Source organism: Meles meles, chromosome 13 (genome assembly GCF_922984935.1).
Source record: "Meles meles chromosome 13, mMelMel3.1 paternal haplotype, whole genome shotgun sequence".
Taxonomy (NCBI): domain Eukaryota; kingdom Metazoa; phylum Chordata; class Mammalia; order Carnivora; family Mustelidae; genus Meles; species Meles meles.
Window position 1 is genome coordinate 72,612,197 of NC_060078.1, and position 27,660 is coordinate 72,639,856.

The 27,660-nt window shown below is 38.1% G+C and overlaps 1 protein-coding gene across 1 annotated transcript in view; it reads left to right on the plus strand.

Annotated features, from left to right (window-relative positions):
* Positions 1-27,660, plus strand: part of ATRNL1 (attractin like 1) — an 836,623-nt gene that overhangs the window by 172,697 nt on the left and 636,266 nt on the right. The window contains exons 17-18 of the mRNA XM_046027294.1: positions 214-402; positions 17,015-17,233. Of these exons, the coding sequence (XP_045883250.1) occupies positions 214-402; positions 17,015-17,233 (408 nt within the window). The remainder of the gene's footprint in view (positions 1-213; positions 403-17,014; positions 17,234-27,660) is intronic.

Consider the following 27,660-nt stretch of genomic DNA (forward strand, 5'->3'; position numbering starts at 1 on the left):
TATGATTTTCAAATTTGATAATAAATTTAAGAAGTATTAACACCTCATCTTCATTTTCATTTATTGTATCATGTAGTTTTTGCTATAATTTTTATTCCACACTTGGCTTACTTGAAACATACATTCCCCAAACCTCAAAACAAATGAAACCCATATATCTGTGCTAAAATATAGTTAACAAATAAAATAATTGTATTTGTTGATTTATTCCAGTCAGTCCAAATCAAAATGCAAGGCCGTGCAAAAAACCGTGCTCTCTACGGACGTCCTGCTCCAACTGCACCAGCAACGGCATGGAGTGTATGTGGTGCAGTAGCACGAGGCGCTGCGTCGACTCCAATGCCTACATAATCTCTTTTCCATACGGACAGTGTCTGGAGTGGCAAACGGCCACCTGTTCTCGTAAGTATTTATCTAGAGTGACTTTTCATGTAAAGGCAACACAAACCAATTTTTCTGTGATGGAAGGAGGAATTAAACATCTGAAGAAGTTTTTAAAAGATGGGAAAAAGTGTTTGCTTTTGTTGCAGCAAAAACTGTTGTTCTAAAACCTGTAAATGGTATGAGCCCCAGAACTATATTATACCATCATTTTGAATTCTGCTAATTATTTTATCCTACATAGGCACACACATATTTTCCACATTTGTGCTCTCCCCAGCTCTGAGTGTACGTTGCAGAGAGTTTAACACTTCACGAAAGTGCTCATTGTTGCAAAGATTGCATACCACTTTGTCGTGCTCCTTTAGTGTCCTCTAATAGAGCAGAGTTCCCATGCCTCTTTAAAGAATCTACACCATTTGTTTTTTAAGTGTCCCAATTTGGATTTATCTAATTCTTTCCTCATAATCGGATTCAAGTTAAGCATTTGTTGGCAAGAATATCAATCCTATCAGTGGTGGTGCATCTACCACGAAGGCAGGATGCGGTCTTGGAATCACATGGGGAGTCATGGCAGCAGATCGGTACTGCACTTGCTATGGGTTGTACTTCAGGACAAGATCTTACCCCCTTGGGCTCAAATTTGGTAAGGATTTGACTGTATGTATCATATACCACTGTGTGGTTATGAGAGTGGCCTTTCTTGTAACGGCAGATTGCATCAGGATGCTATTGCCAAGGGAATTGCATAGCACTACTGAGAGCACCTGGTGTCCTTGTAGGAATTTGAAACCACATGCAGCTTTTTTTTTTTCCTTTGGGAAAATGTAGAAGCTACTGGTCTCAGCAAGCTTTGTGCGAGCAGAAAATATGGTTTATCTTTCTACAATCTACCGTCTGATGCTGGGGCTTATCAAAACACGCCTTTCCAACAGGGACATGAAGTAATTGGTGTGTTCAGATGTATAATAAGAAGGTAGGAACGATTATTTCCAGTGCTCCTCACCTGCTTTTCAATGTTGAATTGATTCATTCATGCCACACTAATTGGGGTCTGTCCTTTCTGTGACTGATCCAGACTTTGTGTCCTTTTTGGAGAACATATTCTGCTGGTGCCCAGGGTCACCATTCCACAACCACAGTTAGCTCTGGAATCACCTTAAAGTTGGAGTTCAAGTGTATATTCAACCAGAAATCCTTTATTTAAACAAAGCAAAACATCTATTCACTTGCTAAATTCAAGCAGACACAGAAGAATGAGAGGAATATTTTTTTCCTCATCAGTTCCCCACTTCCCAATGCCTGAATGTCTAGGAAGCTCACTGGGGCAGAAGGACCAGGAGTCCTTAGGTTTGTTTTATTTTAGTTTTCTTCCCAATACTATTACTTTCAATAAGTTGGGTTTGCAAGAGTGAATCCAGTTAATGGGTGCCAGGTCCCAAAGGAACTGCAGTTACAGTGCAGTGAATGGAGACAAAATCGCAGCCACTTGAAGCCCCATATGAATTAAACTCAGGAAGATATTGTAGTTGAAGTGTTGAATGGGATAAGGAAAGGAGTACTAAGGGAGTCCTCCTCAGGGGATCTTGTCATCCCACATCCCACATCTTCTCCTAACACTTGCTCTGATAGTTGTTACACATTGTTATGCCTTCTCTCACCTGATCTTTGCAGCTCTGGTAGGTCCAGTTCAGGTCTTTGCATCAGTCCACTGGCTTCCCTCTGTTCTTTCCCTCCTCCAAACAGGCACTTGTAGGTTCCCGAGGAGTTTGGGCCATAACACAGCTTGTTCCTGCAACCTTTTAAAAGTTTCGTCTGAACTTTCTTATCAGCCCGTTGGCATCCTTACATTTCCTTCCAAAGGAACAGCTGCTGCTGATGTAACCATGATGATGTATGGATAAATATCCTAGCAGCAGCATGCATTGTCCGACCATGCATTCTTCCTTCTATCCTTCCTTGAGCTCTCTTGCTTATACTGTAAGAGGAAGGAAGAGCTGCTTCTTTTAAAAGGAGCTTCCTAAGTCTGAGATACCCTTTGGTGGTGAATCTACTATTTCGAGACTTGCCCCTGGGACCTGGTAGCCCACAGACAACATGGCCAACCAGTTAAAAGCTCTTCTTGCTCAGATGAGTGACCTTGTCATTTTGAGGTAATCAGCTGCTTAAGACAGTGCAGATGGAGACTCACTGGCCTTTCCAGAGCTTACATCATTCCCAAAGATACCTCCACAGTCTACCAACCAGCCAAACCTGTATTTGCTCCATATAAGCACCACTGGTGTATGAAGAGCCGAGACAGAACAGTAAGTGCCACAATGTAGGCCAGAACTTCTAGGCTGTGGCTGTTCGGTATATTTGTTTCCCCAGGCTCCTGGCATCACGTGGAGAGGTGTTCCTGGCATGAGCATGACTGGGTATATTAGGTGTTGAGCTCTCGTTGCTATCCTTTTGGGAACTTTATTTATTTATTTATTTTTCACTTTTTAAAAATTTCTTTTCAGCGTGACAGTGTTCATTGTTTTTGCACCACACCCAGTGCTCCATGCAATACGTGCCCTCCCTATTACCCACCACCTGGTTCCCTGACCTCCCACCCCCTGCCCCTTCAAAACCCTCAGGTTGTTTCTCAGAGTCCATAGTCTCTCATGGTTCGTCTCCCCTTCCAATTTCCCTCAACTCCCTTCTCCTCTCCATCTCCCCATGTCCTCCATGTTCTTTGTTATGCTCCACAAACCATATGATAATTGACTCTCTCTGCTTGACTTATTTCGCTCAGCATAATCTCTTCCAGTCCCGTCCATGTTGCTACAAAAGTTGGGTATTCATCCTTTCTGATGGAGGCATAATACTCCATCGTGTATATGGACCACATCTTCCTTATCCATTCGTCCGTTAAAGGGCATCTTGGTTCTTTCCACAGTTTGGCGACCATGGCCATTGCTGCAATAAACATTTGGGTACAGATGGCTCTTCTTTTCACTACATCTGTATCTTTGGGGTAAATACCCAGCAGTGCAATTGCAGGGTCATAGGGAAGCTCTATTCTTAATTTCTTGAGGAATCTCCACACTGTTCTCCAAAGTGGCTGCACTAACTTGCATTCCCAGCAACAGTGTAAGAGTGTTCCCCTTTCTCCACATCCTTTCCTGTCTTGCTAATTTTGGCCATTCTAACTGGTGTAAGGTGATATCTCAATATGGTCTTAATTTGAATCTCCCTGATGGCTAGTGATGATGAACATTTTTTCATGTGTCTGATAGCCATTTGTATGTCTGTTCATTGGAGAAGTGTCTGTTCATATCTTTTGCCCATTTTTTGATATGATTATCTGTTTTGTGTGTGTTGAGTTTGAGGAGTTCTTTGTAGAGCCTGGATATCAATCTTTTGTCTGTACTATCCTTTGCAAATATCTTCTCCCATTCCGTGGGTTGCCTCTTTGTTTTGTTGACTGTTTCCTTTGCTGTGCAGAAGCTTTTGATCTTGATGAAGTCCCAAAAGTTCATTTTTGCTTTTGTTTCCTTTGCCTTTGGAGACATATCTTGAAAGAAGTTGCTGTGGCTGATATCGAAGAGGTTACTGCCTATGTTCTCCTCTAGGATTCTGATGGATTCCTGTCTCACGTTGAGGTCTTTTATCCATTTCGAGTTTATCTTTGTGTACAGTGTAAGAGAATGGTCGTGTTTCATTTTTCTACATATAGCTGTCCAGTTTTCCCAGCACCATTTATTGAAGAGACTGTCTTTTTTCCATTGTATATTTTTTCCTGTTTTGTCGAAGATTATTTGACCATAGAGTTGAGGGTCCATATTTGGGCTCTCTACTCTGTTCCACTGGTCTATGTGTCTGTTTTTATGCCAGTACCACGCTGTCTTGGTGATCACAGCTTTGTAGTAAAGCTTGAAATCAGGTAACGTGATGCCGCCAGTTTTGTTTTTGTTTTTCAACATTTCCTTAGCAATTCGGGGTCTCTTCTGATTCCATACAAATTTCAGGATTATTTGCTCCAGCTCTTTGAAAAATACTGGTAGAATTTTGATCGGAATAGCATTAAAAGTATAGATTGCTCTAGGCAGTATAGACATTTTAACAATGTTTATTCTTCCAATCCAAGAGCATGGAATGGTTTTCCATCTTTTTGTGTCTTCTTCAATTTCTTTCATGAGTGTTCTGTAGTTCCTCGAGTACAGATCCTTTACCTCTTTGGTTAGGTTTATTCCCAGGTATCTTATGGTTCTTGGTGCTATAGTAAATGGAATCAATTCTCTAATTTCCCTTTCTGTATTTTCATTGTTAGTGTATAAGAAAGTCACTTATTTCTGTACATTGACTTTGCATCCTGCCACATTACTGAATTACTGTATGAGTTCTAGTAGTTTAGGGGTAGAATCTTTGGGTCTTTCCATATAAAGAATCATGTCATCTGTGAAGAGAGAGAGTTTGACTTCTTCATTGTCAATTTGGATACCTTTTATTTCTCTTTGTTGTCTGATTGCCGTTGCTAGGACTTCTAATACTATGTTGAACAAGAGTGGTGAGAGTGGGCATCCTTGTCGTGTTCCTGATCTCAACGGGAAGGCTGCAAGCTTTTTCCCATTGAGGATGATATTTGATGTGGGTCTTTCATAGACAGATTTTATGAAGTTCAGAAATGTTCCCTCTATCCCTATACTTTGAAGCATTTTAATCAGGAACGGATGCTGGGTTTTGTCAAATGCTTTTTCTGCATCAATTGAGAGGACCATGTGGTTCTTCTCTCTTCTCTTATTGATTTGTTCTATCACATTGATTGATTTGCGAATATTGAACCATCCTTGTGACCCAGGGATGAATCCCACCTGGTCATGGTGGATAATCTTTTTAATATACTGTTGGATCCTGTTATCTAGGACCTTGTTGAGAATCTTAGCATCCATATTCATCAGGGATATTGGTCTGAAATTCTCCTTTTTTGTAGGGTCTTTGCCTCGTTTGGGGATCAGGGTAATGCTGGCTTCATAAAAAGAATCTGGAAGTTTCCGTTCTGCTTCAATTTTTTGAAACAGCTTCAGGAGAATTGGTATTATTTCTTCTTTGAAAGTTTGTAGAATTGTCCAGGGAATCCGTCGGGTCCTGGTCTCTTGTTTTTTGGGAGGTTTTTGATCACTGCTTCAATCTCGTTACTAGATATCGGTCTATTCAGGTTATCAATTTCTTCCTGGTTCAATTTGGGGAGTTTATAGTTTTCCAGGAATGCATCCATTTCATCTAGGTTGATTAGTTTATTGGCATATAACTGTCGATAATAATTTCTGATGATTGTTTCTATTTCCTTGGTGTTAGTTGTGATCTCTCCCTTTTCATTCATAATTTTATTAATTTGGGCTTTCTCTCTTTTCTTTTGGATTAGTGTGGCCAATGGTTGATCGATCTTATTGATTCTTTCAAAAAACCAGCTTCTAGTTTCATTGATACGTTCTACTGTATCTCTGGTTTCTACCTCATTGATCTTTGCTCTAATCTTGATTATTTCCCTTCTTGTGTGTGGAGTTGTTTTGATTTGTTGTTGATTCTCCAGTTCTTTAAGGTGTAGAGACAGGTGGTGTATTCTGGATGTTTCAATTTTTTTGAGGGAGGCTTGAATGGCTATGTATTTCCCCCTTAGAACCGCCTTTGCTGTATCCCATAGGTTTTAAGACTGAAGCGTCTTCATTCTCATTATTTTCCATGAATTGTTTAAGTTCTTCTTTGATCTCCTGGTTGATCCAAGCATTCTTAAGCAAGGTGGTCTTTAGCTTCCAGGTGTTTGAGTTCCTTCCGACCTTTTCCTTGTGATTGAGCTCCAGTTTCAAAGCTTTGTGGTCTGAGAATATGCAGGGAATAATGTCAGTCTTTTGGTATCGGTTGAGTCCTGCTTTGTGACTGAGTATGGGGTCTATTCTGGAGAAGGTTCCATGTGCACTTGAGAAGAATGAGTATTCTGTTGTTTCAGGGTGGAATGTTCTATATGTCTACGAGGTCCATCTGGTCCAATGTTTCATTCAATGCTTTTATTTCTTTATTGATTTTCTGCTTCGATGATCTGTCTATTACTGAGAGAGGGGTGTTAAGATCTCCTACTATTAATGTATTCATATCAATATGACTCTTTATCTTGATTAATAGTTTTCTTATGTAATTGGCTGCTCCCCTTTTGGGGGCGTAGATATTTACAATTGTTAGATCATCTTGGTGGATAGTCCCTTTAAGAATTATGTAGTGTCCTTCTGTATCTCTGACTACAGTCTTTAGTTTAAAATCTAATTTATCTGATATGAGAATCGCTACCCTGGCCTTCTTTTGAGGCCCATTGGCATGAAAGATGCTTCTCCATCCCTTCACTTTCAGTCTGGGTGTAGCTTTAGGTTCAAAATGGGTCTCTTGTAGACAACATATTGATGGGTCCTATTGTTTTATCCAGTCTGCAACCCTGTGCCGTTTTATGGGCACATTTAGGCCATTCACATTGAGAGTGATTATTGATAGATATGCTTTTATTGACATCGTGTTACCTTTGAAGTCTTTCTGTCTGTAGATTGTCTCTAGATTTTTTCTCTTTTATAGAAACCCCCTTAATATTTCCTGCAGTGTCGGCTTGGTGGTTGCATAGTCTTTTAAGCCTTGCCGGTCTTGGAAACTCTTTATCTCTCTATCCATTTTGAATGTCAGTCTTGCTGGATAAAATATTCTTGGCTGCATGTTCTTCTCATTTAGTGCCCTGACTATATTTTGCTAGCCCTTCCTGGCTTGCCAGGTCTCTGTGGACAGGTCTGATGTTATTCTAATGGGCTTTCCTCTGTATGTAAGGAGCTTCTTTGTCCTAGCTGCTTTCAAGAGGTTTTGCCTACAATCATAATTCTTCATTCTAACTATCAGGTGTCACAAGGACTTTCGAGAATCTAAAATCTTGGTGGGGGGGAACCTTTCTGCCTCTAGTACATGAACGCTGTTTCCATTCGTGAGGTTGGGAAAATTTTCGTAGAAAACTTGTTCCACTATATCTTCTAGACTTCTTTCTTTTTCCTCCCCTTCAGGGATTCCAATAGTTCTGACACTGGAACGTTTATTTCCCTGATTCTGTTTTCGTGGCTTCTGAGCTGTTTGTTCCAGGCTTCCTCCTGATCCTTTCTCTCTGTTTGTCCTCCAGATCACTAATTCTATCTTCTGCCTCAGTTACCCTAGCTTTTAGAGAATTTAGATTAGATTGGAACTCATTGAGAGCATTTTGAACATCATCCCTGGTGGCTTTCAGTTCTGCCCTAACATTGTGAACATCATCTCTGGTGGCTTTCAGTTCTGCCCTAATCAATCCCGTTTGGTCATCCCTGGCTTTCTGCAACCTAGCCATTGCCTGGATAATTGTTAGCCTGAATTCCTTTTCCGACATATTGTCTATGCCGATAGCCATTAGCTCTGTTTCAGAAGATCCATCCTCTGTATTTTTCTTCCGTTGGGCATTCCTCCTCCTAGTCATTTTGGTGAGAGATGACTGAACGGATGTAGCTGGATGTATCGACTGTGTTGCAGTCAAGGTGCACCCTGGAACGCTTCTGAGCAATCAGGATTCCCCACCCAAATGAGAGAAAAGAGAAAAGAAAAAGAAAAAAAGAGAGAGAGAGAGACAGGAAAAAAAGGGAAGATAAAAGAGAAGGCTCAGCCCAAATGGGCCCCAAGGTAAGATTATGAAGTATACAAACAAAAACAGACAAACAAAAAGACAAACAAAAATATTATCAAACATGATAAAAGTATATGACAAGAGAAAAAATATATATAAAATACATTAATATATTATATATTTTATATATTAATATTTATATATAAATAATATAATATTAATATACATTATATATATTAATATATATATAAAATATATATTTTTTGCTCATATATATATGAGCAAAAAAAAGGAAGAACCTCGTCAAAAAGGACCCCCAAGTATAAGATTTATATACTATCAGGACAAACACAAATACACAGAAACACTGGTGGAAGGAAAAGATGGGAGAGTGGTTATAAATTCTCAGTGTTGGCCAGGAAGGTTATTTTGATTCTTCCTGGATGTATCTTGATGTCTTTGTTTAAGGACTCCACTTTCCTAAGATAAAGGGGGATTAAAAATTGGTTTACCTATAGGGGTAGCATTGATTGGGGCAAGGGGATTACTTTGAAGTTTAACTCTATATGTGTATTAGAAAATAAAAATTAAAAAAGAATAAACTAGACTAAACTAAACTAAAATTTTAAAAAATTAATAAAAATAGAAAAGCAAAAGAAAAACACGGGTGTACGTATCAAAAAGTTCAGGTTAGAAGGTTATTAAGGAATTTGATGTACTGGACATCTCACTGTGATGGTAAATGGGTTAAAAAATTATCTATATGTATAAAAAAAAATGAACCAGAATAGTGGTAACGAGTTAAAAATAAAAGTTGTATTTATGAAGTAGTGGTGGTGGTTCTCTTGTCATCTTTTTTTTTTTTCCTTCCTTCCTGGTTGGTTTTCTGGGGGAGGGGCCTGCCACGTGGGTTTTCAGTCAATGATGTTCCCTGAGTTAAGTCCTCCCGCCCCCCTCAAGGGGGTGGGCTAGAGGAAACCGTTTTTTTCAGGCTTTTGTTCTCTGGAGGTTTTTATGTTTGTTCATCTGTTTTCTCTCGCCTTGACAGCTTTTGATGGTTTTTGGAGGTTTAGAGGAGAGCAAACTGTACCCAGACCTCCCTCTCAGAAGCCTCAGAATGTTCTGCAGCACTGCCGGCAGAGTAGGTTCCGAGTCACTGTCCCTGGGGATGCAGGAGGTCCTCCTTGTACCCAAAACCGCGGCAGCTCCAGACCGCCAGAGAGGTTCCAAGGAGCAATCGCATACTGAGATTTTCCCGCTGGCCCGGGCCGGGAGTGCCTGGTTTTTCTGGGTCCCAGAGCTCCCGGCTAGAGCCTGTGAGCACCTCTCCCAGGGGAGGGTGTGGGGTGCACGTATCTCTGGAACGCTGTCTGGCGAGGCTCCCAGCCCCTCATAGGAGCAGGACCCCACACGTTCTCGGGCGCGCTGGTGGCTCAGGCATGCCTGTGCCCCAGGGACGGAGACCTGGTTTCTCTGCCGCACTCTCTCTGGCTCAGCGCCAGGGGAGGCTGTCCTGGGTCCGGGGACTTAAGCCCCTGTCCCTAACCGCCTCGATTCCCACAATCTCCCCCCCCCCCCCCCCCCCCCCCGCGATCCTTTTCTCTTTTTTTCTGAGTGCTTTCAACCAGACTCCAAGCTAATGCTGGTCCCCAGACGCAGGGCACTCTCGTATTGGGGTATTACTTTCCAATGGGTCGCCTATGGTGGCTCCCTCCCCCTTTTGTTTATCTTCCGATATCTGTCCAACGTTCCCACTCCGCTTTACCTGCCACTGGCGTCTTCTGCTCCTGTAGAGATCCAGACGTGTATGACTCTGATCTCAGGCTGATTTCATGGGTGATCGGAGTTCTTTGGTAGGTAATCAGCTCACTTTAGGGGACAGGTTGAAATGGCGCCTCCTCCTACTTCCCCGCCATCTTGACCACCTATTTATTTATTTTTTAAATTAATTTCTTTTTTTTTTTTAAAGATTTTATTTATTTATTTGACAGAGAGAGATCACAAGTAGGCAGAGAGGCAGGCAGAGAGAGAGGAAGGGAAGCAGGCTCTCCGCTGAGCAGAGAGCCCAACGTGGGGCTCGATCCCAGGACCCTGAGATCATGACCCGAGCCGAAGGCAGCGGCTTAACCCACTGAGCCACCCAGGCGCCCCAATTTTTTAAATTAATTTCTTTTCAGTGTAACAGAATTCATTGTGTATGCACCACACCCAGTGTGCCATGCCATACTGCCCTCCCTAATACCCACCACCTGGTTCCCCCAACCTCCCCCCCCCCCGCCCCTTCAAAACCCTCAGATTGTTTTTCAGAGTCCACAGTCTCTCGTGGTTCATCTCCCCTTCCAGTTTCCCCCATCTCCCTTCTCCTCTCCATTTCCCTTTTTTAAATAGAGAATGAGGATGGACCTCATTCAGTGCAGGGCACTGGGGTTGTTGCAGGCATAAAAACACAAAAAACATTTATTAGGAGTCAGCTGCCCAGGGGAGCTGCATCCAGTGATGCAGTCTTAGGGGAACTGATAGTACCAGGCTCTCTTGCCTTCATAATCATGTTTGTCTTTCCACAAACATTAATGTTTGATGAAAGAAACCAGACACAAAAGATAATATACAGTATGGCTCCATTTAGATAAAGTTCAAAAATAGGCAAAACTAAGCTCTCTTGTTTAGGAATGAATATTTAGGTGGTAAAAATGTAGATTAAGGCAAAAAAATTAATGTAAATGATAGATAGTGGATGCTGCTGGGAGAAGACTGGGGTGGGGCTAGGACAGGGGTGCAAGGGAGGCAGTGTTCCACCTTCAGGCTGAGTACAGGCACAGAGCATTTCTGTACAACAACTTATTAATCTCACATTTCTCTGTGGACTTCTCTGTGTGTGTTATAGAATAAAAGGGTAAAGGGTAGCAAAAAAAAAAGGAGCTTGTAAACTTTCCAAGGTCTTACATGCTTAAGAACTTCCTAAAAATTGTTTAGAGTTAAATCTAAGTTGTCTTCACTACTCACAAATCTTTCTTGTATTCCATATCTTCCGTCTCATTATTAACCTTTTGGAGAATAGTCTTCAGTAATTCATTCAAATAAATTCATGGATAGTAATCTTTTTGAGTTTTTGCATGTCTAAAGTGTATTTTTTTTATGTTCACTTGAATGATTAAGTGGCTGGATGTGGGAGTTCGAGGTTATTCTTTCCTTAGACCTTGTAGTGTTTGATGGTGTGAGTGAGAATTTTCCTGTGAATTTGATTTTCATTCCTTTGTGGGGCATCTTTTTAAAAAACAATTCTTCAAGACATAAAAGATTGTAATTTTTTTTTCTCTTAATCCTTGGGATTCCAAATTCTGTAGTTCATTTCAATTTCTAGTAATTGAGTTAGATTTTAAAAATGGATTCTCATTCACTCTTTGAATCTGAAGAGTAGTATCTTTCTTTACTGCTAAAAATGGTCTTTAATACTTACATTGTTTTCTTCTATATATTCTTTTTTAGAAATCTTCTATTTATTCTTCCTTAGAAATCTTAAAATAGTGGTTGGAATTTCTTTTAATTATTATTATTATTATTATTATTATTATTATTATTATTATTATTTAGTCACCATATAGTACAGCATTAATTTTTGATGTAGTGTTCCATGATTCATTGTTTGCATATAACACCCAGTGCTCCATGCAATCTGTGCCCTCCTTAATAAATATAAATATGTCTTGAATTCACTTGAATTTATCATCTCTTAGTTACAATTCAGATGTTTTTTCTTCTTTATGGTTGTTTATTTGGGGATTTTTTATCTGTTTTAAAACAATGTTTTTGAGAACCTTGTATTTCCACCACAAAAATCTAACTGAATATTTTGAGAAGGTGTATGAAACATGATTAAACTCCAGGATGAAGTGTATCTTCACTGATGAACTAAATTATGACACATACTGCTGGGAGGGCTGTCCGCTAGAGGTGTGTACATCAGTTGTTAAGTTCTGCCTTCATGTTTTCTGTTTTTGACTCTTTTCTTTTTTTGTTTTCTTGATTTTGATTTCTTGAGAGTTCTGTGTTCTACTTCAACCATTTTTTCTTGGGCAGTTAGTCTGCTGCAGTTTTCTTTTCTGTAGGTCTTTTCTTTCACTGTTTGTGTCTGTTTTCATATTTACCTTCTTGGTGGCTATTTACAGTTAATTTGTGCTGATGATGTCCAATTATTTTTGTTCCATATCCTTTTAAATTATATGCCCTTCCTTTTGCATCCTTGTAGGGAAGAGGGCTACTGAACTTCTCTTCAAGGAAATCTTGTATTTTCTGGAAGTAAATACAAGTAAATCTGCTGGTGACCTACTCCTTGTGAGAAATAAACTCCTTCTCTATTATGTCATTCTTCTCTGCTTTTAACCAAAAGGCTTTTAATGAGCAATAAGGAAATGCCAGGAAATAAAATAAGGACTAGGAACAAAGGTGGCATCCTTTATCAAAATCCGAGTGCAGGGGTGCCTGGGTGGCTTAGGCGTTGGGCGTTCAGCCTTTGGCCAACATTGTGATCCCAAAGTCCTGGGACCCCATCAGGCTTCCTGCTCGGCGGGAAGCCTGCTTGTCCCTCTCCCACTCCCCCTGCTTGTGTTCCCTCTCTTGCTGTCTCTCTCTCTGTCAAATAAATAAAATCTTAAAAAAACAAACAAACCGAGTGCATAAAGTAGCTGAATATTATTGTTTCAAAGACATCAGCTTTTGGGCAACGTTTTTATCATACTTTTGCTTTTAACTTTATATCTTGTTATCTTGTTAACATTAATTATATACAATGGATTTACATGATCATTTCTACTACACGTGTCTGGTCTTCCACTAAACATTTAACAGTAATAAGTCTTTGAGAACATTCTTAGAGTTATAAATAAAACTGTGTTAGAAATGGTATACATTTTATGTTGCTTTTAGAAAGTTGTTTCAGGGATCATTTGAGGTTTCCTAGTAAATGGAACTGGAAGGAAATTTTTCTTTGCTAATGAGAAACAAATATGGATTTTATAATATTTGCCAGTGTTTTTTTTTTGTTGTGCTACTGTGACATTAGTACTTAAAATTTACAAATTGAAGAAAAGAAATATATCTTAAGAAAAGTTTTGCCTAATGTTTTCTGAGAAAGCTTTGTTAATAACTGCAATTATTAATAATTGAGATATTTTACTTAAAATATTGGTTATTCTCTTTGTGAAAATGATCTTCAAAAGGATAATTTAATGCAGTAATAGGTTTAGTTCTTAATATGTAAAATTTCAAATAAAAATATAATTAAATTGATACAGTGAAAATGGAAAAATAGGAAACATGAGAAAATAGTATACTCTCACAAATCTGTATTTCTTTTGGTATTTTACAAGTTTATGTACATGCTCAATTTAAACATTTTTTTCTCGGCAGTTAGGGAAGGTAATCTTTTAAAATTTGATTAAAATTTATTTTTTAGAGTAGTTCTAGGTTCACGGCAATTTTGAGAAGAATGTGCAGAGAATTCCTTAATGTCCTTTGCCCCCACACATGTATAACTCCCCCCACAGTCAACATCCCACACCAGAATGGTTCATTTGCTACAGCTGATGAACCTACACGGATACATCATTATTGCCCTATGTCTGTCATCCAAAATCCTCTGAGCTCTACCTGTTCATCCCTCTTTCTCTCCTAACTCCTGGAAATCACTAATATTTTTACTGTCTGTGTAGTTTTGCCTTCTCCAGAATGTCATGTCATTTGTATGTAGCTTCTCAGATTGGTTTCTTTCACTTAGTAATTTAAGTGCATTTAAGTGTCTCCATGTCTTTTCTGGCTTGGTAGCTTAATTTATTTTTAGAGCTGAATAATATTCCATTGTCTTTTACCACAGCTTATCTGTTCAGCTATTAAAGTCTTACTGCTTTTGGCAAGTTTTGACAATTATGAATAAAGCTGCAGTAAACATCTATGTGCAGGTTTCTTATTTTCTTTTTTTTTTTTAAGATTTTTATTTATTTGAGAGAGAGAAAATGAGAGAGAGAGAGAGTATGTGAAGGGGGAGGGTCAGAGGGAGAAGCAGGGAGCTCAATGTAGGACTAGATCCAGAGACTCCAGGATTATAACCTGAGCCGAAGGCAGTTGCTTAACTAACTGAGCCACCCAGGCGCCCCAGGTCTCTGTATGGACATAAATTTTCAGTTCATTTGTATAAATACCATGGAGTGTTTTTGCTAGAATGTATGGTAAAAGTATGTTTAGTTTTGTAAGAAACCACTAAACTGTCTTTCAGAGTGGCTGTATTTTGCTTTCCACCAGCAATGAATGCTTTGTTACTTTGCATTCCACATACTCACCAGCATTTGGTGTTGTTAGTGTTTTGGATTTGGACTATTTTAATAGGGGTATATTACTGTTTTTAGTTTGAAGTTCTCTAGTGACATTCGATGTGGAGAATCTTTTTGTACTTGCATCTGTATACCTTCTTTGGTGAGGTATCTGGTTACGTCTTTTGCCCATTTAAAAAATTGAGTTGTTTGTTTTCTTATTATTGAGTTTTAAGAGTTCTTCATGTATTTTAGATAAGAGTCCTTTATCAGGTGTGTCTTTTTGAAATATCTCCTTACAGCGTATGGCTTGTATTTTCATTCTCTTGACAGTGTCTTTACAAGGCAGAAATTTTAAATTTGAATTTAAATTTTAATGAAGTTTAGTTTATCAGTTTTTTTCTTTCATGGATTGTGCCTTTGGTGTCATAACTAAAACACCATCACCAAACTCAAGGTCATCTAGATGTAGCTATCTTCTGGGAGTTTTATAGTTTTGCTTACAATGCTCATCTGTTCACGCATGTTATCATTAGAACTTTCAGCATGTTAATCATAGTTGTTTTAAATTCTGGTCTGATAATTCTGACTTTACTGCGATGTCTGGTCTGATGCTTGCTCTATCTTTTCATATTATGTTTTTTGCCTTTTGGTATGCCTTGTAATTTTGTTCTTGATAGCCAGATATGATTTACAGGTAAAAGAGACTCTGTAAATGGGCTTTTGGTAATGTGGTGGCAGGGTGTGGAAGGAGCAGAAGCCTTCTGTAACTAAGTCTTCCCGTGAGTTTGTGCTTTATGCTGTGAACTTCCCTAGTGCTTCTCAGTTTCTTTCCCTTCTCTCGGGTTGCACAGGATGGCTGGCTGGGTTTGTGCCTTTCTTCCCCCACGCGGAAGGCCCGAGCAGGCTAGAATTGCTTATTTCCCAACAGGTCAGGTGGGCTCCAATAGAACCCCAGCAGTTTGGGCTCTGTTCAATAGTTTTTCCAGGCCTTGTTAAAAAGAACGGAATGCTCTGACGTGTTTCAGAATGGTTCCTTTTTGTCTTCCCCTGCTGGAAGCACAAGATTTTTCTTTGATGTTCACTGTGAGGACTTTGTAGAGCTCCTGGAAGTTAAAGAAGAAAAAAAAGTGTGGGAGTACCCATGTGACTGGGTCCTTCTGGGAATTTTAACTCTCAGAGTTGTCCACACTGAGCTTCCAGCCATTGATCAGCTGTAGGAGGCCCTTGGATCAGGGTTTCTTTCCCACATACTGGCTCCTGCAGAGGTTTCAAATGTGGTATACTACGATTCTCTGCATACTCCTGTCTGTCTCTCCAGTCTTGCAGGCAGTGATTTGCTCTGTGACCTCACTTCTCTGATAGATCTAAGAAGAGTTGTTGACTTTTCATTTTGTGCTGCTTCTTACTTTTTGTTAGGATGGAGTGGTAACTTCTGAATGCCTAACATTCTGGATCAGAAACCAGAAGTCTCCAGTAATCATCTGACGACAGAATTTCTTATGGATTGATTTCTCAACTTCTTACACATTTCAAAAAGCGTATTGAATGTTTAACAACATAATTTATCAAAAAGCCAAAATAAATAAAATAAAAATGATTGCTCTAATTACTTAGAGTTTATACATAGTCTCTCTGCTATTCATAACTTAGGAAAAATAGCATAGGCTACCAAAGCTTCCCTGTATTATTGTCTAAAAAACATTAGAATCTGTTAGGTTTTGAATCAATATTACATACTAAAGAATGAAATTTCTGTTAATCTTTTTAGCAGTGCCTGGTGCTTTTTACTCTTGAGCAAGAGGGAAACCAACATTACCTTATGTAATATTTTCATATGTAAAATAAAGTCAGAATAAAATGTTGCTCTGAACATGACATTTTGTAACTTGTTATTAAAGCCTAAAATCAAGTAGATCAATAGAACTAGAAGATTAAGAGTTTGTCACTCAGCAGTGCAAGAAACCCAGCATTCTTTCATCTAAGATTTCCCTAGTTGTTTGGAAAGTATTAGTAGGAATTCTATACTTGAGAATAGTTTTGATTTACTTTGCATGTAATGCTTGTTCAAGACTTTTTTTTTTTAAATTATATTTCCTTAAAAAGATAGCCCTAAAATAAAAATCACTTTCCTAGGAGATATTCATGGACTCTAAATATAAAACTAGATTTAATGGGGGAGGCCTAGTAAAAATCTACTTCAAATCATCACACAGTACACATCGGGCTTAGCTCTCTCAGGATGGGCAGGCAGCAGTTACACGGGACATCCACAGGCAGGTGCAGAGTTTTTCTTTGGAGGCCCTCCTAGGCCCAAGACCAGCTAACATGGCTCTACACAGGGACAAGGGTAAATGTGATCTGTAGGCCCCTGGAACAGCTTCCAAAAGGTCCTAAAACAGGTAAAAAGTTCTCAGCAACCTTTAAGTGCTGACTTCATTTTTCTCTATGTCATAGTTATCACACCTCTTTTCACCTTTAAGTCAGTCCATTTATCTCCTCTTTGCTCATGATGTATATTTTATTTGGTTTAAGTAATTGCTGTGTTTTAGATATTATTACCAAAAAATGTTTACATCAACTATAGACAACTTTTCCAGTCTTTTTTTAGACTGTATTTATTTTTCCATTACCTTATAATTCCATTTGAATATAAAGTTGTATAACATATTTTGTTCATGTTCCTGTCATGCAGCTCAAAATTGTTCTGGATTGAGAACCTGTGGGCATTGTTTGGAACAGCCTGGGTGTGGCTGGTGCAATGATCCTAGTAATACAGGAAGAGGACACTGCATTGAAGGATCTTCACGGGGACCAATGAAGCTTGTTGGGATGCATAATAATGAGATGATTCTTGACACCAGTCTTTGTCCTAAAGAAAAGAACTATGAGTGGTCGTTTATCCAGTGTCCAGGTAATAAAAATGTGATGAAATTAATTTCAGTTTGGAAACCAAGAATGAGTTGTTCTTTCTTATAGTAAATATTCAGGAAAACAATGAGACTCAAATTTCACAGATGAAAAATTATTCTTCCCTATATTCATCTCTATTGTGCAGATGGCATTCTGTTTGGAATCATTAAATAGGCTTACCAAATGCATGATACACAGTTGTTATATTTGGCTTCATATGAATTGCTAGGAGGAAAAATAATGGGGTCATACCAGTTTTCTACCTTATACTATAGTCTTTTATGTGCACAGTATAATAATAACTTAAAATTCAAGGCAATTCAGAGGATCCAGTCAAACTTCATGCTAAGTGTGGGAATGTTTTAAATGATATTTGTGATGGAATCAACAGGCCTCATTTTGAACACCATTCAATTTTGAAAGTCATTAGTTTTCAGGTTTTTTTTTTTATAGGAAGTCTGTTCTTATACTGAATAAAGCCAATCTCCTAGAAAAATTAACTTACTCAGTATATTTTTTTGAGTGCCTACTATGTGCCAAAGAGTATTTGAAGTGCTAGAGACACAACAATTAACAAATGAGAGTAAAATCACCGCACTCATAAAGCCTGTATTCTAACTGAAATTAACAAAATTAATTATACACATATGAAGTTATATGCTGTTAAGTTGCTGTTAAATAAATGAAGTAAGGAAGGGGGATAAGGCCTGCAGTTTAAGAAGGGTAGTGAGGTAAGAGCTCACTGAGAAATAGCAATAAACAATTCATATAGATGAGGGAGTGAGTCATAGGGATATCTGGGAAAGTGTTCTAGAACAGGTAACAGTCTGACACAAGGACTTGGATGAAAGAGTTTATTTAGGAGGTGAACCCGGGAGGCACAATTGAGGAAACAGAGTTTTGGAGAAGGGAGAAAAACCAAAAATACTAAGCTGGCTGCTGTCCTTAGAAATGTGGCCTCGCACCCACTAGGGACCTAGAAGAACCACGTAGAGTGCTTCTCAGAGTTAATCCACCGACGAAATGGGAGGGTAGGGCACTTATCTATGGATTCTCATTGGTCGAGTGATATCTTTGGAGGTATTGTACTTCTGAGCTGTGCCAGCATGTCTGATCAATAGTTGGCCCTGGCACTAGTGAAAATTCTGAGGTTGAAAAGTAGAGAGACACTGCAGAACTTTCGTTAGGTGAGTCACCAACGGCGTGCTGTCCTGAAACCAGATGGATTGTGGGAATGTGGCACAGAGTGCAATGAAACCTGCTACCTAAATTTTGAAGTATGTGAAAAGCAAAAACGAAAAAAACTATTGGTTTGTACAAGATGATTGAATTAAAAATTTTTTTTGCTTAGTGAAAGAAACCAGGCCCAAAGGCTACATGTAGTATTATTTCATTTATAAAATGATCTGGAACAGGCAGAACTGTGGGGATGGAAAACAGATCAGTTATTTGCCAGGAGTAGCAAAGGTAGGGATTTATTTCAAGGGGGCCTCACAAGGGAATTTTTTGTGTTATGGAACTGTTCTTTATGATACTGTGTTAGGTTGATACATGACTCCGTACATTTGTCAAAACCCATGTTGTTTACCACAAAGAACCAATTTTCCTGAATGCAAATTAAAAGGAAAAGTCAACTAGAATACCAGGGGATACCAGGATGTAAAGTATACTGTGACAAGTAAATTTAACTATATTACAAATGCCATAATGTAATATATGTAAGAAATAAATGTAAGAAAAAAAAAAAAGAAGAGCTGATCTAAGTAACTTTGGAAAACAGTTTGGATACTGTCAAGCTAAGGAAAAAGAAAACTATATATAAGATTGTATTCTGGTTAGTAAATTTGTGTATCACATGATATAAGTTAACATTTCTAATAATACTTTATGCATTTGCTAGGTTTAGACAAATAAATTATGTTTAATTTAAGCTAGGTTTTCCCCTGTCAGAGACAGAAGTTAAAAATAAGCAAGGACTGAAGACTACAAAAACCCCGGGGTGTTGGATTAGGGTCTGAGATAATAATGTGAATTCATGTTTATTCTAACATATATACACCAAAAAGTAAATATAGATACATATGCATACATAAGTTGGTATATATATGCAATGTTATTTCCTAGTTCTGTTTGTCAAGAGGGTCTAGAAGCCATGACATCCCAGTAGCAATGACCATATCTAGTGCCTGCATCTTGGTTTCTGAATACTGTTTTCCAGTGAAAGGAACCATGGCACCATAGAGAAATGGCTAATTCTAGCACTGGGACAGGGAGAAAACATGATGAGCCTGGAGCATTGTTTGGTGACAGAAAGTAAAAAAGAACTTAAAAAAAAAAGAGCGGATGGGATCATGATTATGCCAAAGGAACACAGTGCCAACCTAAATGAGTTCTTCATGGATGAAATATGAGCAAAAGATAATGATTGTATGGCATTAGAAGTCAAAAACCTAAATCCTGATTCCATATTGATTTAATGATTTAATAAATAAACAAATGGTGTGAATGGACAAGAATTCCTTATAGAAAAATTCTAAATAATAAGTGTAGAAGGAGTGAGGAAAATTAAAAAAATCACTCTTAGAATGCCACAGTATTAATTGCTATAAGAATAATCCACTTAATATTGAAATTGAGGAATGAAACTTTAAGGAGAAACAGGGTGCTTGTGTAGCTTTAAGGCTTCTGGTCAGTAATCACTTCTTTTCTTTTTTTCAATGTTTCAAGTTTTTATTTAATTCTAGTTATCTAACATAGTTTGTAATACTTGTTTTGGGAGCAGAATTTAGTGATTCTTTACCAACACACAACACGCAGTGCTCATCACAAATACCCTCCTTTATACCTCACCCATTTAGCCCATTTCCCCTTCCCACTTCTCTCCAGCAACCCCCAGTTTGTTCTCTATAGTTAAGAGTTTCTTTTATGGTTTGCTCCCCCCCACCTTTTTCCTTCCCATATGTTTATTTGTTTTGTTTCTTAAAATTCCACATATGAGTGAAGTCATATGGTATTTGTCTTTCTCTGGCTGACTTATTTCCCTTAGCTTAATACACTTTGGATCCATCCACATTGTTGCAGATGGCAAGATTTCATTCTTTTTGATGTCTGAGTAATATTGTGTGTGTGTGTGTGTGTGTGTGTGTGTGTGTGTGTGTGTGTACTGCATCTTCTTTAGCCATTCTTCAGTTGATAGACATTTGGTCTCTTTCCACAGTTTGGCTATTGCTGATAACACTGCTATAAACATCAGGGTGCATGTGCCCCTTCGAATCACTATTTTTGTATCCTTTGGATAAATACCTAGTAGTGCAATTGCTAGTTCATAGCAACTTTTTGAAGAACCTCCAAACTGTTTTCCAGAGTGGCTGTACTAGTTTACATTCCCACCAACAGTGTAAGAGGGTTCCCCTTTCTCTTCATCCTCGACAAAAAAACCTTGCCAAAAACATTTCCTGTTTTGTTAATTTTAGCCATTCTGACTGGTATGAAGTGGTATCTCATTGTGGTTTTGATTTATGTTTCCCTGATGATGAGTGATGTTGAGCATCTTTTCATATGTCTTTGGAAGAATACCTATTCATATCTTCTGCCCATTTCTTAATTGGATTATTATTATTTTTTTTGTTTTGTTTTAGGTTTGATAAGTTCTTTATAAATTTTCGATACTAACACTTTATCAAATGTCATTTGGAAATATCTTTCTTCATTCCAAAGGTTACCTTTTAGTTTTGTTGATTGTTTCTTTTGCTATGCAGAAGCTTTTATCTTGAAGTCCAATAGTTCATTTCTCTTTTGTTTCCCTTGCCTGTGGAGACGTGTCTAGTAAGAAGTTGCTATAGCTGATGTCAAATAGATTACTGCCTGTGTTCTCCTCTATAATTCTGATGGTTTCCTGTCTCACATTTAGGCCTGTCATCCATTTTGAATTTATTTTTGTGTGTGCCAAGAGAAAGTGGTCTAGTTTCATTCTTCTGAATGTTGCTGTCCAGTTTTCCCACACCATTTTCTATTGGATTGGATTCTATTCTTCCCAGCTTTGTTGAAAATTAGTTGACCATATACTTGTGGGCCCATGTCTGGGTTTTCTAGTCTGTTTCATTATGTCTATTTCTGTGCCAGTACCAGACTGTCTTTATCACTATAGCTTTGTAATGTACCTTGAAGTCTGAAACTATGATGCCTCCAGCTTTGGTTTTCTTTTTCAAGATTGGTTTGGCTATTTGGGGTCTTTTGTGGTTCCATACACATTTTAGGATTATTTGTTGTAGTTCTGTGAAAAATGCTATTGATATTTTGATATGGATTGCATTAAATGTGTAGATTGCTTTGGGAAGTTTAGAAATTTTAATAATATTTATTCTTCTAATCCTTGCCCATAGAATGTTTTTCCATTTCTTTGTTTCCTCTTCAATTTCTTTCATAAGTGTTCTGTAGTTTTCAAAACACAGATCTTAAATTTATTCCTGGATATCTTATGGTTTTTGATGTAATTGTAAATAGGATCGATTCCTTGATTTCTCTTTCTTCTGTTTCATTATTGGTGTATAGAAATGCAACAGATTTCTGTACATTCATTTTGTATCCTATGATTTTATTGAATTCATGTATCAGTTCTAGCGAATATTTTTGGTGGAATCTTTTGGGGTTTCTACATATGGTATCAAGTTGTCTGTGGGTAGTGCAATTTTGACTTCCTTGCCAATCTGGATGTCTTTTACTTTTTTGTTGTCTAATTGCTAAGGCTAATACTTCCAGTACGAGCAATGGTGAGAGTGGATGTCCCTGTCTTGTTCCTGAATGTGGAGGAAAAACTCTCAGTTGTTCCCCATTTGGAATGATATTAGCTGTGGATCTTTTTTATATGGCCTTTGTGATGTTGACTTACACTTCCTCTATCCTTCTACTATATTGAGGATTTTTATCAAAAATGGATGCTGTATTTTTTCAGATGCTTTTAGTGTATGTATTCAGAGGATCATATGGTTCTTAGCCTTTCTTTTATTAATGTGTTTAATCCCATTGATTAATTTGTGAATAAATTGAACCACCCTTACAGCCTAGGAATAAATCCTGCTTGGTTGTGGGGAATGATGTTTTTAATGTACTATTGGATTCAAATTGCTAGTATTTTGTTGAGAATTTTTGCATCCATGTTCATCAGGGTTATTTGCTTGTAATTCTTCTTTATAGTGGAGTCTTCAACTGGTTTTGGGATCAAGGTAATGCTGGCCTCATAGAATGAATTTTGAAGTTTTCCTTCCATTTCTGTTTTTTTGGAACAGTTTGAGGAGAATAGGTATTAATGCTTCTTTTAAAAAAATTATTTATTTATTTTTAAAATTTCTTTTCAGTGTTCCAGAATTCACTGTTTATGTACCACACCCAGTGCTCTGTGCAATACGTGCTCTTCATAATCCCACCACCAGGCTCACCCAACCTCCCACCCCCTCCCCTCCAAAACCCTCAGTTTGTTTCTCAGAGTCCACAGTCATTCATGGTTCATCTGCCCCTCCAGTTTCTCCCAACTCCCTTCTCTCCATCTCCCCATGTCCTCTGTGTTATTCCTTATGCTCCACAAATAAGTGAAACCATATGATAATTGACTGTCTCTGTTTGACTTATTTCACTCAGCATAATTTCTTCTAGTCCTGTCCATGTTGATACAAAAGTTGGGTGTAAGTGTCTGGTAGAGTTCCCCTGTGAAGACATCTGGCCCTGGACTTTTGTTTGTTGGGAGTTTTTTCACTCCCAACAATTTCTTTGCTGGTTATCAGTCTGTTCAAATTTTCTATTTTTTTCCTGTTTCAGTTTTGGTAGTTTATATGTTTCTAGTGTTGTCATATAATTTTTCACAATATTCCTTTATAATTGTGTTTCTGTGGTGTTGGCCGTGGTCTCTCCTCTCTCTTTTGTGACTTTGTTTCCTTTCTGTTTTCTTTTTGATAAGTCTGGCTTATAAGGGGTTTATCAATTTTAGTAGTTCTTTCAGAGAATCAGCTCCTAGTTTCATTGATCTGTTCTCTTTTTAATTGTTTATATATTGGTTATTTCTGCTCTAATCTTTTTTTTTTTTTTTCTGTCTTGTCTTTTTTTTAACTTTATTTTTTCAGTATTCTAAGTTTCATTGTTTATGCACCACACCCAGTGCGCCATGCAATACTGCCCTCCTTATTATTTCCCTTCTTTTGCTGGCTTTAGGCTTCATTTGATGTTCTTTTTTAGCTTCTTTAGGTGTAAGATTAGGTTATATATTTGAGATTTTTCTTGCTTCTTGAGGTAGGCCTGTGTTGCTTTATTCTGCCCTTTAGGACTGCTTTTGCTGCATCCCAGAGGTTTTGGATTGCCATGCTTTCATTTGTATTTGTTTCCATGCATTTTAAAAAATTTCTTCTTAATTTCCTGGTTAACCCATTGTTTATTTAGTAGGATGTTCTTTAACCTCTATAATTTGTGGTCTTTCCAATTTTTTTTTGTATGGTTGACTTCAAGTTTCATAGCATTGTGGTCAGAAAATATGTCATGGTATGATGTCAGTCTTTTTGTACTTATTAAGGCCTGATTTGTGACCCAGTATGTGATGTATTCTGGAGAATGTCCATGTGTACTTGAAAAGAATGTGTATTCTGCTGCTTTAGGGTGAAATGTTCTGTATATCTGATAAGTCATCTTGTCCAGTGTGTCATTCAAAGGCCTTATTTCCTTGTTGCTTTTCTGCTTAAATGACCTGTCCAGGTCATTTAAGTGGGATGTTAAAGTCCCTTACTAGTATTGTATTATGATCAATGAGTTTTTTTTTTTTAATGTTTGTTATTAATTGATTTATATATTTGGGTGCTCCCAAGTGGAGGCATAAATATTTACAACTGTTAGATCTTTTTGTTGGATAGACTCCTTTACTAAGATATTTGCTCTTCTTCATCTCTTGTTATATTCTTTGTTTTTAAAATCGAGTTCATCTGTTATAAGTATGGCTACTCTGGCTTTCTTTTGATGTCCATTAGCATGATAAATAGTTCTCCATCCTCTCTCTTTAAATATGCAGGTGTCTTTAGGTTTAAAATGTGTCTCCTGTAGGCAGCATATAGATGGGTCTTGTTTTTTTTTTTTTTATTGTTTTATCCAATCTGATACCTACGTCTTTTGATTGGAGCATTTATATCATTTACATCAGAGTGATAACTGATAGGCATTTACATCAGAGTGATTATTGATATAAATTTAGTGCCATTGTATTTCCTGTTAAGTCATCATTTCTGGAGACTTTGTTCTGTTTCTAGAAGTCTTTGCTGATTTTAGTCTTTTTTCCCACTCAGAGAGTCCCCTAATATTTCTTTCCTGGCCAGTTTAGTGTCATGAATTTTGTTACTTTTTGTTTTCTGGGAAACTCTTTATCGTTTCTTCTATTCTGAATGACAGCTTTGCTGGATAAAGAATTCTTGGTTGCGTATTTTCCCATTCAGCATATTGCATGTATCATGCCACTTCTGTCTGGCCTGTCAAGTTTTTGTGGATAGATTTGTTGCTAACCTGATTTGTCTTCCATTATGCATGAGGTATTTCTTTTCCCTTGCTGCTTTTAGGACTTTTTTCTTATTAGTATTTTGTAAATTTTACTGTGATATGTCTTCACGTTGTCCTGCTTTTGTTGAATTTGATGGGCATTGTCTGTGCTTCTGGGATTTGGATGTCTGTTTTTTTTTCCCCCCAGATCAGGGAAGTTTTCAACTCTAATTTGTTCAAATAAACCTTTCCCCATTTCCCTCTCTTCTTCTGGGATTCCTACGATATGAATAATATCTCCCCTCATGTGTTCCAGGCATTTCTCAGCCTTCACCCTCTCTGTGTCCCAGCCATCTGCCCATCTGTCAGCACAGTGCACCTGTGTTTTATCTCAGGGTTGCTGGTTGAGTTTCAAATCTTCAAACTTTAGGGACCCAATGTGGTGTGGATCCACGCTGGTCCTCTGGGGGAGGTTCTCATCATACTTTGGCTGGTGCTGGTTTGCCTCAGAAGGGTAGTCATAGGAATGCACAACAGCTTGAAGTTTATGGTAACGCTCTCCAAAATTTATCATCCAGGTTAGCTGCCCTCAGTAAGTGTCTCTACCCTTATGCTATGGAATGGGACAACACAATATGGGAACTGTTGGCTCTTTTGTTCCCCAAAATGCAGAGCAATCTCTCCAAGATGCATTCCAAGAGTGGGGAAACAGCTCTCCCAGTATATCCTCTGATCATGAAATTTCCTCCTGGCCTCTGCCCTTCTTCTTCATATGGGAACTGCTGGCTCCACTCCGTCCACTATGCGTTGGTTTTGGTCAGCAAACCTTGAGATGGCGAATGAAAGGATTGATTACTTCCAACACCTTAGTAGGAGAACAGAAAGGCCTGGGGATCAGGTGCTCTATTGGTGAAAGTCCTTGAGCCAAGCTCTGTCCAGGCTTTCATTATGAATTTAATTAATACACACATGCAAGTCAAGGAGTTCTTGAAGCACATGACCACTACAGGTGCCTGTATTTTAAACATCTACTCCTGGGAAGAGAACCTTGAGCTACAGTAAGACTGTCTGCTTTCAGCCATGAAACGTCAAAGGAGGCCTAGTGTTCTGGGCACTCCTTCTTTGCCTTTCAATTAATTTCATCCAGGGAACATATACAAGTCGGGTTTTATCTATCCAGGCACTGTGAATCCCAAGTGTGGACTTCTAAAACTTCAGTCTTTGAGCTCCGCTGGTAATAATCAACCTCTCTTGTTTTCCCAGTCAGTGATTTTGGTAAGTGTTTTTCTTGTGTGATCCTTTGTGTGCTACTCTTTGTCTGTCTGTCTGTCTGTCTGTCTCTCTCCCTTTCTTCTCTCCATGATCAGGGCTCCCTCTCCTCTCTAGCCCATGATTCTTTTCTTCTCCCAAATCACTTTTCCACACCTCTTATTTTCCATGATGTGGTCTCTTTTCCCCCTCTAGTTGTGCAGTTTGTTCTCTCAGTCCTAGGCGATTTCTTGGATGTTCAGAATGATTTACTATTTATCTAGGTGTGTTTGAGGGATGAGGCAAGCATAAGTTCCTCCTACTAATCCACCATCTTAACTCCCACCTAACAGTCACTTCTTAAACAGGACTCAAAAGATTAACTATATGGGAAAATATGACAAATTGTACTATATTAAGATCTAAGAATTCTTTTCATAAAAAACATTGAAAACATGAGCAAGGAAAGTTACAGAATTGAAGATACTTACTATGTTACCTAATAAAGCCTTTTATCCAGAATTGATATTTATTATACACCAGGAATAAAAGACTACACAAACGAAAAATGGCCAAGCAAAAATGAATATTTAAAAGACCAATAAACATCTGAAAGTTTGTTTAATCTCTTTGTTCTTAAGGGAAATGCAAATGAAAACCGCAAAATGATACCACTAATCCCCCATGAGCATGTCTAAAATGAAAAAAAGATAATTTTAAATGTTAGCAAGGATGTAGAGCAAATGGAAATCTCATATATTAGTTTTTGAGAGCCCAAAAGGTATAAACACTTTAAAAACATTTTGGAAATATCTGTTAAAGCTGAACAAATGTATACCTGATGATTCAAGAATTGCATGTCTAGGCTGTGGCTGGTAAACTGAAGTCTGCTGCCAAATTTAGCCTGTGACTTGTTTCTACATAGCCTGTGAACAAGAATGATTTCACATTTTTAAAACTGAAAAGGAGGAGGAGGAAGAGTGGGGAAGGGAGGAGTGTAGGAGGGAAGGAAATTAAGGAAGGGAAGAATCTTTGACAGTCTATACGCGCCCACAGTGTCTAAAAACACTATTTGGTCCTTTACAAAAAATGTTTGCTGATCCCTGGTTTAGGCCCAATAACCCGATAGGAAGCATAGTTATGTTCATTTACAGGACATGCATAGGGATGTTCATAGCAGCACTATTTTAATATCTCCAATATAGAACTCATCCAAATGTTCATCAACAGTTGGATGATTAAAGAAGTTGATATTATGCACAACAGAACATATAGCATGAGAATGATTAACCTATAATTGTATGGAACAATATGGTGGCTCTCCCATACACAGTGTGGAGAGAAGGAAAGCAGACATAAACAAGACACTGACTCAATTTACCTAATGTTCAAAACCAGGCAAAGCTGTTTTATGGTATTATATAGGTCAGGAAGGTGATTACTTTTGGGGCACAGCAACTAGTGACTGGAAGGGGGTAAAAACGTATTATTTTATTTCTAAGAAGTTTTCTTGGATTATATTTTTGAGTAGACTCTCCATTTCTGACCCTCTTTATTTCTCTCTGAATCACTTTATCGCTTTCTTGGTTGTTTTTCTGCCTTGCTTTAATGCCTCATTAAATTGTGAAGGTTATCTATTTTTCCTCGGATGTCTTATAATTCAGTGTCCATATCGGG